The sequence below is a fragment of the Trichosurus vulpecula genome, chromosome 1, assembly GCF_011100635.1.
Source record: "Trichosurus vulpecula isolate mTriVul1 chromosome 1, mTriVul1.pri, whole genome shotgun sequence".
In the NCBI taxonomy this organism is placed as follows: Eukaryota; Metazoa; Chordata; class Mammalia; order Diprotodontia; family Phalangeridae; genus Trichosurus; species Trichosurus vulpecula.
In genome coordinates, this window is record NC_050573.1 from 491,898,555 (window position 1) to 491,916,266 (window position 17,712).

Consider the following 17,712-nt stretch of genomic DNA (forward strand, 5'->3'; position numbering starts at 1 on the left):
TCCTTCCCCAGTCAAGCCAGTTCAATGTGTATTGCTTACGTGTATGTTAAGTCAGATGAAAGAGTATTTTAATGAATAAGAATAAGCTATCTTGTCTAAGTTAATCAAATCCATTACAGGGTATATAGGAAACGTGGGTAAGGGATGACACTGCCATCCACCTTGTAATCTGGCTTTTTGCTATTCAGTGTTAAAATGGAAAACTTCATATTTTCCAAATAAGTATAATAAATCCATAAGATTATTTTTACTTGAATCTTGAGTGTTATATTTTAAGGTTTTGTAAAACAAAGACTCTACAGTTTGAAATCTGTATAAGTTAAGGAAAATAAAATCTAGGGTTCCAGTCCAAATTTGGTCTGTTAATCAAACCAGTCCATGGTGATTCCTGGTATGTGTCTTCCAAATATCCGGGCAGCAATACATCATTCTGCTCACTGCTGTATGTCTGGAATGGACAAACACGAAGCTTGACTCCTCCTTTTTCCAGCGGAGAATGCTGACTTCTGGCAGAATGGTTACCACCCATATGCCCTGGACCACACTACTTTCTTCTTAAATTCAGGGAAAGACCTCAAGGCCAGAATTGTAGCTAGGGAAACAAAAACACAGAGCATATTATCACGTTTTGTGGATCTGTATGAGTCTGTTTATATCTAAAAAGGTACAGGAATAGAACCTGTCCTTTCCTTCTGTAGTCAGTTTTGTTCAGGTCCTGTTTCAAACTTAGTCTCAGTCGTAGATGGAGAATCAGAGTCAGGAAATACCCCAAAGGCAGAAAAAAAATCAAACTGTGTGGAAAACAAGGTCTCTGACTCTGTGGAAGCAGGAAGAAACAAAGTTGCAGAATCAAAGATTTAGAGCTGGAAGGCAACTTCAAACCCAAGTCCCTCATTTTACAGGGGAGGAGACTACGATGGAGAGGTTAGCGCACCTGCCCATGGTCAAAAAGCTAACAAGTATCTTAGAGAAGATTTGAATTCAGGTCTTCTCAATTCCAAGCTCAGAGTTCTGTCCACTGTGACATGTAAAATATAGGAGGAAATTTCTAAGCCATGTTAGCTCCATACACTTACGTTGTGTTTCTAATAGCTACCTGCCTGACCCACAAGCTGACACAGCACTTAAGCATGTGGGTGGTAAAAGTAATCTGTGAGAAAGGGGATTATTGTTATTCTAACCAGGTGAGACCCTCACTATTCTTGTGGGGGAGGGACTTCTGCTTTTGGAACCAAGGGCATGGCTCTGTGAGGCACTAAGGGAAAAACAGAAAGCCACGAGCAGTGACATTTCATCATTACTGCTAATGTTCCAATAGCCTCTAATGACCTTAGTAAAGGTATAATCAGAACCATTATAGATGGAGTGCTGGGCCTGGAGATAGCAACACCTGAGTTCAAATCCAACCACTGAAACATAACCTGTGTGACCCTAGGGAAGTCCCTTACACCTCTGTTTGCTTCAGTTTCCTTAACTGTAAAATACGGATAATAACAGCACCTACCTCACAGGGTGGTTGTTGTGAGGATCAACTGAGATATTTGTAAAACACTTTGCACAGTGCCTGGTACACAGTAGGAGCTTATTAACTGCTTACTGACTTCTCTTCCCTTCCCCTATTTTCCAAGTGTTCATTCTTGTGAAATTGGGTACCTTAGGTCTAACTCACCCTCATCTGACCACTGTTCAAGACCAAGGACTGACATTAAGCTTGGCAAAATCTTGATGACCAACAGAGAATCCTATAAAAAATGATGTTTGAGATACTCTAACCTGAATTAAAATTAAAAGCTATCACTTTAATTGAACAGATCAGTGGAGCAGGTTTGATTACATTACACTGTTTATTCACATGTCCACAAATACACATCCTTTTATAACTATTAATACATGATTTCTCAGAAATCAGTATAAATTAAGGCAGCCCTGCCCCATCCTCTTGAATTAACCTTCTAATTATTTTAGCCCATGACTCCAGGAGTTTTAAGTTCCCTCGGTAAATAAGATTCTTTAAAAAAATTTCAGTGTGAGGGTTGTTCAGCCCTTATGAAACCAAGAATTCAGCAGTGGCTGGACTCAACAAGAGGCAAATCCCAGTAAATGTGTACTTCGCTAAACGAGTTTTCCATGTACCTGACACACACCAGCTGCTGGTTGATGTTACAATGTGAGGCAATATCTGTTAGGGGTAAAAGGCTGTGGGCTAAGCCTATGACTATTAATTAAAATAAAAACAACTCTAAGAAAAATGGAAAGATAAAATCTAGGTTTCCAAGGATAGAAAAGAGTTAAGAATATTAGCCAGAGGATCATAGAATCTGAGCGTTGGAAGAGAACTTAGAAGTCTTTAATTCCATGTCCACTTGAGGAATAAATCTCCTTCGAAAACAGCCCTGAAAAGTTGTCTGCTTGAACACTTTCAATGAGAGGAAAGAATTCAATTCCATTTTTTGCACAGCTGAAGTAAAGTCATCCTCTTTGCTCCAGCAAGCAAGCAAAGGGCCCCAGGGGGAGATCACTAAGTGAATTTTCTCAAGGTAAGTAATTCTGGGCAGCAAAGGCTTACAGATAATGGTGATATTTTATGTCATGGCACTGGCACCAGAAGTTTACCACTGCTACTCCTCACAACTTCAGCACATGGACCACTAGTGTGAGCATAGAAACATCTATAAAATGTTCAAAGGAAAGGTCCACCATCTTTGCCCATGTACTACTCTGATCTGAGATACAGAGGTTTCTCCAATTAATAAAACTAACCAATCAGTCAACTTAACACACATTCATTAAGCATCTACTATGTGCCAGGCACTGGTGCAAAAAGCTGAGGATACAAAAGCAAAAATCAAAACAGTCTCTGCTTACAACACATACGTATATACAAAAGGAGATCACAAAATTTAGAGCCCTCTGTAGCCCATGTTTCTGGATTACAAAGTCACACTGTGGAATTGCCAAATCTGGTGATATGATTAGGTCCCAATTAGTGCAAGTAAGTGGCACTGCTCCAAAGGTGGTCACATCATTAAAATTTGTACAGCATCATTTCCATTGGGTTACAACAAATTACCATATTTTTTATACAATGATAATTTCTAACAGTGCACATCTGACTACAGGAGACCACTTCATGGGATTCACTATTCACGCTAATTCGTACCTACCTACAGCTGAAAAGTAATATTAAAACTAATACATTTGTATAGTGATTCACAATTTACAAAGTACTTTCTTAGACATTTTGCTTTCCCAATGTAAAATCAAGATCTCTCAGAAAATACTGTAAGATAATAAGATTAAGAATGCATCATGAAACACCTACTGTTCTTTACCCAGATGATAGAGAAAATATAAAAAACAATACCTTTCAAAAGATCTCTGGAACTCGATGAGAGTGCTCCTTGAGGACTTTCCATAATACTGAACAGCCAATCAATGAACTAGGGCAAAATGAAACCCAATATTAGTGAAGAGATCTCTGCCATCAAGAACCAATTACTTGGGACTGGACAAAAGTCAGAATATTATTAACAAACATGAGGGTATTTGAGCCTCCCGGCATTTAGAACCTGGCCAATATACAAAGGTGGCATGTGGTCAAACGGGCCCTAAGTCTCATTCATGAGGGTAACTGACTGTACCAAACTTAAACCTAGTTTCCTGATTCACTAATTTGCACAGTAAACAGTTATGCGCATTTACAGCTGGGTGCACAGAAGAGACCAACTGACCCACGTTGATCTTCCAGCAGCGCTCCCATCTAGCTTGTCCAGAACAAGAATATGACTAGAAAATTGTCATCTTCTTTCAAAAAAAAGTACTATTTTATTAAAAACTTGACAAACAACATCATTTCAATGTACAAAGAGCACATAAAGTTTATGTATGAAACTGTGGACGTCTGTTACCTAGTTTATTTTTTAACTATATTTAAATTTAACAAAAGAAAAAAAAGGGCCTCACTTGTCTGTGTTCCCTTTTGAACTCTGGCTTTCTTCTGAGTATTTCTGCTACATTTCACCGAAGCTCTGTTTTCACTTTTAATATTTTTTTTCAGAACTACTACTACCATGAACTCCCTACCACCAATTCCTTCCACTCCCTCTCCAAATGGAAACCTTCCCATGTAATAAATGAATAGTAACTATAGTCAAACAAAACAAATTCATACATTAGTCATATCTCAAAACAAATGTCTCCTATTCCTCTAGTCTAGGGGTGGGGAACCTGCAGCCTCAGGGTCACATGTGGCCCTCTAGGTCCTTAAGTGTGACCCTTTTATTGAATCCAAACCCCCCAGAACAAATCCCCTTAATAAAAGGATTTGTTCTGTAAAACTTAGACTCAGTGAATAAGCTACACCTGAGGACCTAGAAGGCCACATGTGGCCTCAAGGCTGCAGGTTCCCCACCCTGATCCCCTCTATCACCTCTCAGTCTAAGAGGCAGGACATATGCCCTCACCACGAGTCTTGTAAAGTTCAGGCCTGGTCATGGCATTGGTCAGAATTCTTAAGTCTTTCAGGTGTTTTCCTTTATTGCAGTCACTATATAAATTGTTCTCCTAGAGCTGTTTATTCAAATTAGTAAGTGTTAGGTACCTAATACAGATATTCTGGCAGACTTAACCTCACTGCATTAGTTCATACAAGTTTTCTCAGATTTCTCTATCCATTTGTGTTAGGAGCAATATCTTCTAAGGCCCTGATATACAAGCTAAGATAGTTTTTCCCTAAAAAGCAGGAAAGTTGTGTCTGTGACTTAATTGACTCAAGAGGCTAAAGCTTAAGTTATTGATGTGATTTCTGAAAAAAGCTAGTGCATGAAGAGTCAGTGCCACTCATACCTACGGGATGTTTTATTGCTATGTGAGTGAACCTATACACACCCTGATGACTAGAACTGATTCTAAATGGAGATAAAGGGAATGGCAGCATGATGTCATGGAGAGACTCCTGGATCTGGAGTCAAGAAGATCTGCGTTCAAATCCTCCCTCCAACACACAACCTCTATGGGCCTCACTTCATCAACAGAAAGAAAGGGTGAGACTACATGGCCTCTCAGATTCTTTCCAACTTAAAAAACTACCCAAACTAGTGCTGTATTCTTCCTGAATATCCTTTACATGCTATTTTAAACTGGTTTTTTTTGCTAAAATATAGTTTTGGCCAAGATGGTGGAATACAGAAGCACTAAGCTGAATTCTCCCAATACTCCCCTCCAAACAACTTTAAAATAATGCCTCAAGTACAATTCTGGAGTGGTAGAGCCAACAAAAGGTCAGAATGAGACATTCTTCCAGCACAGGACAACACAGAAGGCTGGAAAGAGAGATCTGTGACAGGGGGAAAAGGCTGGCCCAGAGTTCATGTGGAATCTATTATTCCTCAGTATAAGTAAAAAGGCAGGGGTAGCAATCTTGATTTCAGATAAAACAAAAATAGGCTAATTAAAAGGGAAACATCTTGCTAAAAGGGACCACAGACAATGAAGTGCTATTAGTATAAAGTATATATGCAACAAATGGTATACCACCCAATTTCTTAAAGGAAGAGTCAAATGAATTTCAGGAGGAAATAGACAGTAAAAATATACTAGTGGGGGACCTCAACTTTCCCCTTTCGGAGCTAGATAAATCTACCCATAAGGAGATGAAAAGAATCTTAGAAAAGTTACATTTGATAGACCTCTGGAGAAATCTGGATGGAAATAGAAAGGAACATACCTTTCCCTCCACTGTACATGGCACCTTCACAAAAATTCACCATGTGCATAAAAACCTCACAGCCAAATGCAGAAAAGAAGAACTAATAAATTCATCCTTTTCAGGCCATAATGCAAGAAAAATGACATTTGGGAAACTAAATAATCTAAGCCTAAAGAATGAGTGAGTCAAAGAACAAATCATAGAAAGAACCAATAATTTCAGTAGAGAATGACAATAAGACAACATTCCAAAATCCGTGAGATGTAGCCAAAGAAGTACTTCAGGGTAATTTTTATATCTCCTAAAGTACACATCAATAAAAGAGAAAAAGAGCAAATCAATGAATGGGCATGCATAAAAAAGAAGAAAATAAAAGAATAAATTAAAAATTCCAATTTAACACCAAATTGGAAATCCTGAAAATCAAAAATGAGATTAATAAAATTGAAAGAAACCACTGAACTAATAAATAAAACGGGGAGCTGGTTTTATTGAAAACAACAAAAATAACTTGGTTAATTTGATTATAAAAAGAAAGAAAACCAAATTAAAAGTATCAAAACTAAAAAGGGTGACTGCATCACCAAGGAAGATGAGATTAAAGCAATTACTAAGAGCTATTACATGCCAATAAATCTGACAATCTAAGTAAAATGGATGAATATTTACAGAAATATAAATTGCCCAAATTAATAGAAGAGGAAATAGAATACTTAAACCTGTCTTAGGAAAATAAATTCAACAAGCCATCAACGAGCTCCCTAAGAAAAAATCCGCAGGACTTCAGAAATGAATTCTACCAAACACTAAAAGAACAATTAATCCCAATATAACATAAATTATTTGGGAAAATAAGCGAAGTAGAAGTCCTACCAAATTTCTTTTATGACACAAATATGGTGCTGATTCCTAAACCAGGGAGAACAAGAACAGAGGAAGAAAACTACAGACCTATTTCCATAATGCAAAAATTTCCTCAATGCAAAAAATTTAAATTAAACACTAGCAAGGAGATTACAGCAATATATCTGAAAGACCATATACTATGACCAGGTAGGAGTTTTACTAGGAATTCAGGGCTGGCTCAATATTAGGAAAACTATCATAGTTTGACCATATCAAAAACAAGAACAACAAAAATTGTATGATTATATCAATAGATGCAGAAAAAGCCTGTAACAAAATGCAATACCCATTCCTATTAAAAACAGTAGAAAGCATAGGAATCAATGCAGCCTTTCTTAAAATGGTAAGTAGTATCTATCTAAAACCAAGAGCAAACATTATCTGTAAAGGATGAACTTGGAGCCTTTCCAATAAGATCAGAAGAGAAGCAAGGATGCCTACTATCACCACTATTATTTAGTATTGTACTAGAAATGCTAGGTATAGCAACAAGACAAAAAAATAAATTGAAGGAATAAAAATAGGCAACAAGAAACCAAAACTATCACTCTTTGCAGAGGAGATGATGGTATACTTAGAGAGCTCTAGAGAATCATTTAAAACACTAGATGAAATGATTAACAACTGCAACAAAGTTGCAGGATATAAAATAAACCCACATAAATCATCAACATTTCTATATGCTAACAACAAAACCCAGCAGGAAGGATAGAAACAGAAATTCCATTTAAAATACCTACAAGCAATATAAAGTATTTGGGATTCTACCTGCCAAGACAAACCCAGCAACTATATGAACACAATTACAAAACACTTCTCACACAAATAAAGACAGATGCAAACAACTGGAGAAATATTAACAGCTCATGGGTAGGCTAAGCCAACATAATAAAAACAATTCTACCTAAATTAATTTACTTATTCGGTATTGATACCAATCAAACTACCAAAGAATTATTTTACAGAGTTAGAAAAAGTAGTAACAAAATTCCTCTGGAAGAACAAAAGGTCAAGAATTTCAAGGAAATCAATAAAAAAAATGTTAAAGGAGGTAGCCTAACAGTTCCTGATTTTAAACTACTTTACCAAGTGAGGATCATCAAAAACAAATTGGTACTGGCTTAGAGATAGAATGGTGGATCAGTGGAATGGATTAGGTATGCAATACACAGTATCAAATTATAGTAATCTAGTGCTTGATAAACCCAAAGATCCAAGTTTTGGGGTTATAACTCAACATTTGACAAAAATTGCTGGGAAAACTGGAAAGCAGTTTGGCAGAAACTAGGTATAGACCAATACCTCATACCGTGTACCAAGATAAAGTCAAAATGGATAAATGAAAAAGACATAAAAGGATGATATTATAAGTAAATTAGGGGAGCATGGGAAAAAAGTTACCTGTTAGATTTATGGATAGGGAAAAAGTTTATGAACAAGAGTTAGAGGACATTACATGAAATTAAGGCTTTTATAGAAACAAAATGAACGCAGCCAGAGTTAAAAGAAAAACAGGAAACTGGGAAAAACATTTTTTTGCAACCAGTTTCTCTGATAAAGGTCTCATTCTCAAATATACAGGCAACTGAGCCAAATTTATAAAAATAAGAGGCACTCCCCAGTTGATAAATGGTCAAAGGATATGATCATGCAGTTTTCACATTTAGAAACCAAAGCTATGAATAGTCCCATGAAAAAAATGAACTAAATCATTACTATCACAGAAATGCAAATTAAAACAACCTGTGAGGTAGCGCCTCATCTATCAGATTGGCTAACATGATAGAAAGGGAAAATGACAAATGATGGGTGGAAAAAAATGGGATACTAATTAATGTACTGTTGGAGGAGGTGTGAACTAGTCCCACCATTCTGGAGAACAATTTGGAACTATGCTCAACGGGCCATCAAACTGTGCATACCTTTTGACCCAGCAATGCCACTTCTAGGGCTGTATCTCAAAAATATCGATGAAAAGGGAAAAGAATCTACTCGTAACAAAAATATTTATAGCAGCTCTTTTTTTGGTGACAAAGAATTGGAAATAGAGGGGATAACCATTAGTTGGGAAATGGCTGAACAAGTTGTAGTCTATGATTGTGATGGAATACTGCTGTGCTGTAAGAAATAATGAAGGGGATGGTTTCAGAGAAACCTGGGAAAGCTTATATAAACACATGCAAAGTAAAATGAGCAGAACCAGGAAGAACACTGTACACAGTAACAGTAATATTACAAGGATGATGAACTGTGAGAAACCTAGCAACGCTGAGCAAGACAACGATTCAAGACAATTCTAAAGGACCCATGATGAAAAATGCTATCCACATCCAGAGAGAAAACTGATTAACTCTCAATGTGGACTGAAGTATGCTTCTCAAAAAACACCAAACTTTATTTTTATTATTTTATTTTGTTTGTGTTTTCTTTTACAACATGGATAATATGAAATGTGTTTTGCATGACTTCATATGTATCATCAAAATCAAAGTGCTTGCCTCCTCAAGGAGGGGGAGAGGGATGAGAGGGACAAAATTTAAAACTCAAAAGTTTAAAAAAGATTGTTAAAAAATTTTTTCCCATGTAATTTCACGTAATTCCATGAAATAAATAAAAATTTTTTTTGAAAAGAGCACAGGGTGGTTTTCTCAGTGCTGTTTGGCTTAGTCTGGTGGTTCAATTTTGAGTGGAATGAAAGAGTAATATCCCTGAGCAAAAGGGTATGAACAGTTCAAGGATTTGGGGGCTGTGGTTATGAACTGCATTCCAGAATGGTTGGGTTGCTTCACAGCTCTATTAACAGTGTTATTGGTGGTGAACCTTCCATTGCTACTACAATCATTCCTTCCACATTGCAGGGTGTAGGAGTGCAGCACCACCCCCACCCCCACTCTCAGTGACCTGGAAAATCTGCGTAAAATTTTTTGGCCCTCACATCATACCAGAGAAGTCTAAATGTTTTCTTTTTCTTTTATGGGGTGTTTACAGTACCTCACAGTAAAATCTGGGTTGATACTATACAATATTATACATACATACTTTATGCATTTCTGAGTTTCTAAACTTTTTCTGTGCAGTCTGCTGGCCTTCACATGTTGTCTGAGGCTTCTGCAAAACTCCCCCCAAATTCCCATTTAATTTAATATGCCGACCTGCAATATATCGATACTGGGATGGGGAAAATTGCAATGTGGAAGGGATAACTACGTAACACTACTATTATTTGCTTTTGTCATGTTTGCCAATATGATAGGAGTGGGGAAGAACCTCAAAGGTAATTTAATTTGCAATTTTTCTTATTATTAGTGATTTGGGGCATTTTTATGTGGTTGAGGATAGCTTGAATATATTCTTTTGAAAACTGCATGTTTGTATTGAACATTACCTATTTGGGGATGACTCTCATTCTTATACATTTTTATTCATTCCCTCTATATCTCGGATCAGACATTTATCAGAAAAATTTTCCGCAGAGATTTTGATTTATCTTTTTCCCTTATAAATTTAGCTATTGATTTTTATTTTGTGACAGCAACAGTCATGTGTCAATGCTTTCTACATTAAGCTGATTCAGCACATTTAAACTTGATCAGGTAAAAATCAGACTGAATTAGGTTCCCCACGTTTAGTTAGTTCTCATCAGTTGAGTGATGGATCCTGTGCAATACACACATGGTTTGTTGCTCTCTTTTACTACATTTTAAAAGTGGTTTCTAAGAATAGACATTACTCCAAGAAAACATGAAAAAGTTGTAGCTTCTAAAGCCAAACTTCAATAACTATTAAAGACACTGCAATGCCAGTTGGGATGGGGAAATTCAGTGTTTCAAGGATCATTTAAGCCCATAATGAAATAGGGTCAATTTCACTAAAGAAAAATGGAAAATGTGGTCAAAATTTAAAAAAAAAATCAAAATAACACAAAATAAAACTAAGAAAAAATGTTAAGAACTGACAAACTATTGCTACAAAACAGCCTGATTGGAAAGGGGTATTTTATATTGATGAAGCTCACTCTTTCATTCAAGGCTAAATACCAGAACCATTGTCTGGAAAAAGTTCAGGTGAGCCTGTATGATCTCAGTCTATTTATCAGATTGTAAAAAAGCTACCTGGATGAGGGTTTTTTTTTTCTTTCTAATGGGCTTGAGAGTCTTGTCCACCTTGAAGAAAGGAAGAACTCTCTCTAGTGAACATGATATGCCAAGAAGCAGAATTGTTTCAGAATTATACCAATTCCCAAATGGGGATGGCATAAAGCAATCTAGCCTAGGACCAGACCCCACAACACAAAAGGTTAAGCAATGTGTCCAAGAGACAGAGATAAACAAGCTTCACTTGCTAAGGTTGGAAGAAGGTTGGGCCTGGAGTTAAGATGACCCGAGTTCAAATCCAGCCTCAGATACTTACTAGCTATGTGACATTAGGTAAGTCACTTAATGTGTGATTGCCTCAGTTTTCTTCAACTATGGGAATACTCTCATTTTACAGTAACTGACATGACTGTTGTGAGGAACAAATGAGATATTTGTACAGCCTGGCCCAGAGTAAGTACTATATAAATCCTAGCTGTTGTTGTAATTAATTCCAAGTCATGTAAAATAAATGACTGTGGCAATAGGAAAACATACTGGACCTGAAAAGATTTTTTCAATAAATAAATAAATAAGGAATAAAAAGTTGTAACTTTAATGCCCAATTTATTTTACTTTGTCCCAATTAATTCGTACATTACTGTAAGATCAGCTCTATCCCTTGTTTGGTCAAGAACTTTCCTCCTATCTTCACATCTCCTCTTCTCCTCTAATTTTATTTATGATAAAATCTTTTATAATTATCAGTTAATATTTAGAGTTTATTATAGCATACCATATGAGATGTTGGTCTAACCACATTTCTACCAGTCTGCTTCCCAGATTTCCCAATGGTGTTTGCCAAATAATGTCTTTACCCTTAGTTAATGTCCTTGGAATATTAAATACCATGCTAACATAGTTGATTGCTTCAGGGTCCTGTTTATCTAATCTATTCATTTGTTGTTTTCTTTCTTCCTTTTTTTCTTCTTTCTTTTCTTTATCTTAAACTACTGACAAAGAGATGTGAGAATGACTGCTTTGTGGTATAGCTTGAGATCTGATAAAACTAGATTCCCTTCATTCTGACTTTTTTCATGTCTTTCCTCAAGATCCTTTGTTCCTCCAAATGAAATTTGTTATAATTAATAGCTGTATAAAGAAATCTTTTTTCAATTTTATATTCCACTAAATGTGCAAAGAAATTCAAGTAGTTTGTCATTTTTCTTATATTAGCACAGCCCAACATTGAGTTAATATTCTTTCTAACGACTTAAGTCTGTCTATAAAGAGTGTATTTGCAGGTGTATTCATGTAATTCCTATGTTCTCTAAAAGTTTAATAGAATTCACACTATTTGGGTTTGGTTTTTTTTTCTTCCTATGGTGGTTAATTTGTGGCTTGTTTGATTTCATTTTCTGAGACTGAGACAGTTTAATTCTCCATGTTTTGTTCTATTATCAATCTGAGAATTTTATATTTTCACAAACGTTCATTCACTTACATTTTCCTAACTGTTCATTCATTTCATTCAGTTTGTTGGGCAAAATGATCTCTAATAATTTCCTTTATAACCTCTTCTTTTAAAAAAAAAATAAAATTAGCTAAGGTAATGGCTTGTCTATTTTTTTTCCCAAAAAACAGCTTTTATATTTAGTAATGATTTTTTTATCTTATTTTTTTGATTTCTAGAATTTCTATTTTTCTGTTTTGGATTTTTGTTTATTTGCTCCTTTTCTAGTTATTTTAGTTTCAGGTCCAATTAATTGATTTGGTTTTTCCTTTATTGATGAATTATAAATTTTCCCTGAATGACTACTTTGGTTTCATCCCAAAAGTTTTTGCTTATTGTTTTTACTGCTTTTAGTTTCTTTGATAAAATTATCTAGGGATCATTTTTGCCTTTCTTTGTAACTTACCATGCCTGACCCGTAGTAAGCACTTCACAAATGCTTGTTGGTTGACTGACCACTGATAGGTTCTACTAGCTCTGGGCAGTTTTCTTTTATGATTTCTTGAAATACAGCATCTAGGTTTTTTAGTTTTGGTCATGATTTTCAGGAAGATTTATGATTCTTAAACTCTCTTTCTGTAACCTGATTTCCAGGCTTGTTTTTTTTTTTTAATTAACGAATTTATCTTTTTTAGCTACATTTTAAGTTTCAAACTGTTTCCCTCCCTCTCCACTCTGCAACTAGAGAAGGCCACCATTTGACAAATGGAATCTCATGGAATCTCTGGGTTGGCTTGCTACATTCTATTTTTTCAGGGTCTACCACTTGAGGAAGATTTTCTACTTTTTGTTCCAGTCTCTTTCCAATTTTTTCTTTAAGAGGTCTAATTCTTTTTCTTAAACCTCTTGCTTCGTTTCTTCCATATCCTCTGGCAATCTTTGTGGTCAAATCATTCTTTTTCTGATCCTCTACTTGGCCTACCTGTGGAGATCTCTTTTCCTCTGGGTTCACGTCTTGGATTTCTCTTAATCCACGGTATCTCATTATTACATTAGGAGATCATTTACTATTTACTTACGTTTCTACGCTCAGTTCCTGTGGATCTGCTCCTTTTCTTGTCCTTGCATGGGGTGCCTACGCCCTGATTTTATCCCTTTCGCAACTTAGATGCCATTGCCAATGTCCCATCATACTTCTGAATGGTACAGAAGGGTTCTGTTCTCCTGAACCTGTCCCTCACTGGCCTCATTTCCCACCTGGCTGTATTATGTTCAAACTCCTCTGATTTCTCCATCACGCTCCAGGATGCTGGAAAATCTCATCTTTGGAGCTCTAATCAGCCTTGGTCCCTATGCCTCAACATTACTCTTTGCCCCTTTGACTAGTGGGGGCAGCCATAAGCTCCAAAGCCTCCACTTAAGGAGGGAGCTCAGAACACACATCCCTTCATTTCCCACCTGGCTGCAGGACTCCTAGGACTTGTGACTTCTCCGCCATACCTGCCACCTCCCCCCACACCTCCTACCTCCAACTTCCTTTTGTGCCTTGTCTTCCCATGTAAGACTGTAAGCTCCTTGAGGGCAGAGACTATTTTTCATATGTATCCTTAGATGTTAGTGATTGGCAAATGTAAGGGCAATCAAAGTGGGACTTTTTGTTGTCTTTTGTTTTGGAGTGCTTCTCAGCACTAAGGCAATTGGATGCCTTTGATTGTGTCTTGCCTTTGTTTGTAGGAAGACCCACACCCTTTTGCTAATTAGGTCACAAAGGATGTGAAGCCCTTGAGAGGTGTGAAGACCTCGAGAGGTGTGAAGTGCTCTGACCCTTAAGAAGTGTACACACACTCTGAGATAAGCATTTTATTTGGGGCTTTCACTCACTGGAAGAGTGTCCTGTGATTTGACCAGGTGAGACTCTGGGTAGCTGCTGGAGCCCCCTGGTTTTGAACACCCAGATGTTGGTGCCTCTCTCTCTGGTAAATACGTAATTCTTTAGACAGACAGCTAGAGGCCTGTCTGTTGATAACTGTGTGTGTTTGTTCTCTTTATATAATGTATGCTTGTAATTTCTGTTTGTATTTGGTCTGAAGCTCTGAAGGGTGCTGGCTTTCCCCCCTGAATGAAGTGAATGATATATGTATGTTTGATTAAAGTGAGATTGTTAGCCCCTTAAAATTGTTTTCCTTAGAAAAGCAGATCAAAGAACTTGTGCTAGTAGCCCTTCTGTGTGCTCTTGGTGTTGGTCTTTCACCCCTAGAACAGCTGCTAGCAACATTGTTGTTACAGCAAATAACAGGCATTTAATTATATTTATTGAATGATGCTTTGACCTCATCTCTGTAACTGTTTCCCCATAAATCACCTTGCAGGCTTTGTCCCCTACTGTGGCCCTGACTAGAAACTAGAAATGATGCTGGTTTTTTTAGCCCTTCTAGAGAGTCCCACTGGCAAAACCACTAGATAGTGAGCTACTAGACAGGAGGAACTGCTGCTTGCCTTTCTTTGTATCCCCAGCGCTCCTCTATTAGGCATTTAATAAATGCTTGCTGACTCGCTTGGGAATGGTCCCATTTCTGTCCCCCCTTGGGCACACTTTCCGCTGGGAGCTGGCTTTGTCCCTGCTGTGGCTCCTCTAGGCCAGGGTGAGCTCTCACAGGTGTTTAGGCTTCTGCCACACCCCAGACCAGAGCACCAGCGAGACTGTCTTCTTGTCCAGTGCTGATTGAAATGAAGCAGCTTCCTGGAGTCACTCTTTGGTTTTAGTCATCACCACCTCATCTGCTGTTCTTTGCTGCAGAGTTTCTTCGGAGAGTTAGCCTTGGCTGTGACACTTCACGTCACCATCTTTGCCAGGTTCTTCTAGATACTGTTTTATTTCTACCTTAAGGTTTCAAGATTGTGTATTTGTGAATATGTGCATGTGAGCATGCATGCTCGTGCGTGCATATGCCTTTAATACCACACAAGATAGATGCTGCCTTTTTTTCAAAAATATGTTTTCTATTATCCCATTTACCCAAGATCACAGAGGCTCTACATTTTCCTGGCAATGGGGGAAGGTTGCATAGTATAGCCTCTGCTTTGATCCAAGTTTCATTTAGGCCACCACAGCACTACTCCCCAGCAGTGACTACTGAGGGGAAAAAAAAAAAGGCTGCCAGCCTTGATGAGGAGATGACTTTCAGCTTTACCTTTTGTGTTTGCTCCTTCCATGGTTCTTTGCTTAGCAGAAGCGGCATGCTGCTGGGAAGGAGGGTGAGAGTCTCCTGCAAGGTGACCCTGTTGATTGGACTCTGGCCAAGATAACCAGGAGAGAACCCAGCCACGCCTCCCTTCTGGTGCCATGGCAACCAGCTGGCACTGAGTCCAAGCAGGAGAGGGGCATCGTGGTCAGCCCATGCAACCACAGAAGCTGCAAAAAGCAGCAACAGGAAGTTGATAGCCTAAACAGGAAACAGGCACAAATTAAGTCAAGTGTTTTAGCAATTCAAAGATAGAGGCACATATACATACCCACCCAGATTGTCCAGCCCAATGTTTCCCTTCACAATCCACAAAAGAGTGGCTCAACTGGAATTTCTAGGGCTAAGAGAAGATAAGCTCAGTTATAAGGACAGTTTAGGGCTTCACTTCCCCATCTTAGTGGAAAAAAAAAACACTTGGGCATCCCACTGAAACATTGCTTAATTAGAAGTTACAAAAAAGCTTAACAATACATTTAAAGAGATGTTTTGTAAGAAATTTACATTGACTGCAAGGCAAAATAAGAAATGACCTGCCTTTTTTTCTTCCCCAGAGTAGAGTTATTTTGATTTAAAAAAAAGATGAAAATAAGTCATGTCTGAGAGGGGTGGGAAAAGTAAACTCTTTTCAATCTCTAGAAAACACCTAATATCACTTATGGAAACTCAGAACACAGACAGAGAACTCCACAGGATATCCAGGCACTGGCTCAAATGAATATCCTAGGGCATGTGGTCTTTACCCACTCAGCAAACACGATGCCAAAGGACTTTACTAAGAGTAAAACAAACTAATAAAACCACACAAAGGAAAGCAGAGGAATGACAAGAGGGAAAGAGGTGCTTGCCTGCATTTTATTTGGGGAAGGGGGAACACGGATTCAAATCTGTTTCTTCTATCCCCGTGAAGAACCCAACAAAGGGTAAATCCAAATCTCTGTGCACCTACCATCTAAGCCTTTTCTCAGGTGCACAGACCTTACGCTTGGCCTCTCACAGCTTTTGTTCTTTAAGTGCTGCTGTCCTACCAGAGGCCCAGAAGTCTGTTTCATTTAAAAGATTTTCAAAAGGCAGCTCTGGATAATTTAAATAGCACAGTGAGAACACCCACTTTCTTCTGGCAGCAGTGTGATGGCACTATTGTTTTTCATAAATAAAAGGCAGGAGGAAAATAAAAGCAACAAGGCATTAAACATTCCCTCTCTGGAGCGCGAATACAAGCCCTAAATTTTAAGGAAGCTACAAATTACTTCTATAGATTGTACCTCTTCAAGAGCCACATTCTCAACAGATGTTGACTTGTAAGCAACATTTCTAATGTAACCCATCAGTTCCAACAGCCACTCCATTCTCTTCAGCACTCCTGAAAAGACAAGGACATTTTCTGACTAGGAATATGGGTAACAGTTTTCCTTTGAAATGCAAAATAGAGCAGTAATAACCATGGTAACCAAAGAGGAACACCTGGTGAGGACTCCATCAAACAATTCCAAGTTCTCACTGTAATAGTGTTGACCTGTGCCGGAACAAAAGATATTTCTTTGACACTGTGAACATCAGGGTTTTGTTATTAATGTTTGAGGAAGATGGTTGGCATGGCTTCTGTTAACTAATTTATTCTTTAAATCTACTGCTAATGCTACACTAGAGTTAAAATTAATTTACTAACATTTCTTCCTCCGTGTAAAAAAAATATCAAAGGACTCTTTCACTAGCAGTAAAACTTTGACTCTTGGAGTCAAAACCTCTTCTTTGCTGGGGTTAAAAATGATCAATCCATTCATTTTAGCAAACAAACAAAAACAAACAGCTACTGCAGGGGAAATGAATAGTGAAAATAACAGCATGGAGTCTGATTTTTTCTCTCTCTTTTTTTATAGTAATGACTTGGAGACAACAAAAACTTCTCAGCCTTTGCCAGATTTTCCAAGAACTCAGTCATTCTAGGTCTTTCGATGAGTTGCTTATTCACTTTCTTGTATATTTATAATGAATGCCTGTAGAGGCAAAATGGCTGAGTAGATAAAAATGCTGGAGCATTTAAGGCCTGCCTGTGACACTTATTAGGTATGTGATGTTGCCCAAGTCATAACCTCCATGTGCCTAAGGCAACTCCCTAGGACTCATACATAGGCAGTATTGGCATAGGGAGTTCCCACTGGAAATTCCCCACACTGAATAAATTATATATCCCTCATATTCCAATGTGAGGGATTTATACTGTGTTTGACTAATAAATGTCTGTTATTAGGTGAGAAATACAGTATTTTATTACAAGTTCATTGGGTAAGCACTGAAACAGACATTATCGTCAATCTTATAAAAGGAAAG

At 37.6% G+C, this 17,712-nt stretch overlaps 1 protein-coding gene across 1 annotated transcript in view; it reads right to left on the minus strand.

The window, feature by feature from the left end:
* Positions 1–17,712, minus strand: part of FOCAD (focadhesin) — a 360,082-nt gene continuing 342,370 nt past the window's right edge. The window contains exons 41-44 of the mRNA XM_036738081.1: positions 16,647–16,744; positions 15,331–15,582; positions 3,365–3,440; positions 1–592 (exon numbers count right to left, since the gene is read on the minus strand). Coding sequence (XP_036593976.1) covers positions 519–592; positions 3,365–3,440; positions 15,331–15,582; positions 16,647–16,744 — 500 coding nt within the window. The 3' untranslated portion in view covers positions 1–518. The remainder of the gene's footprint in view (positions 593–3,364; positions 3,441–15,330; positions 15,583–16,646; positions 16,745–17,712) is intronic.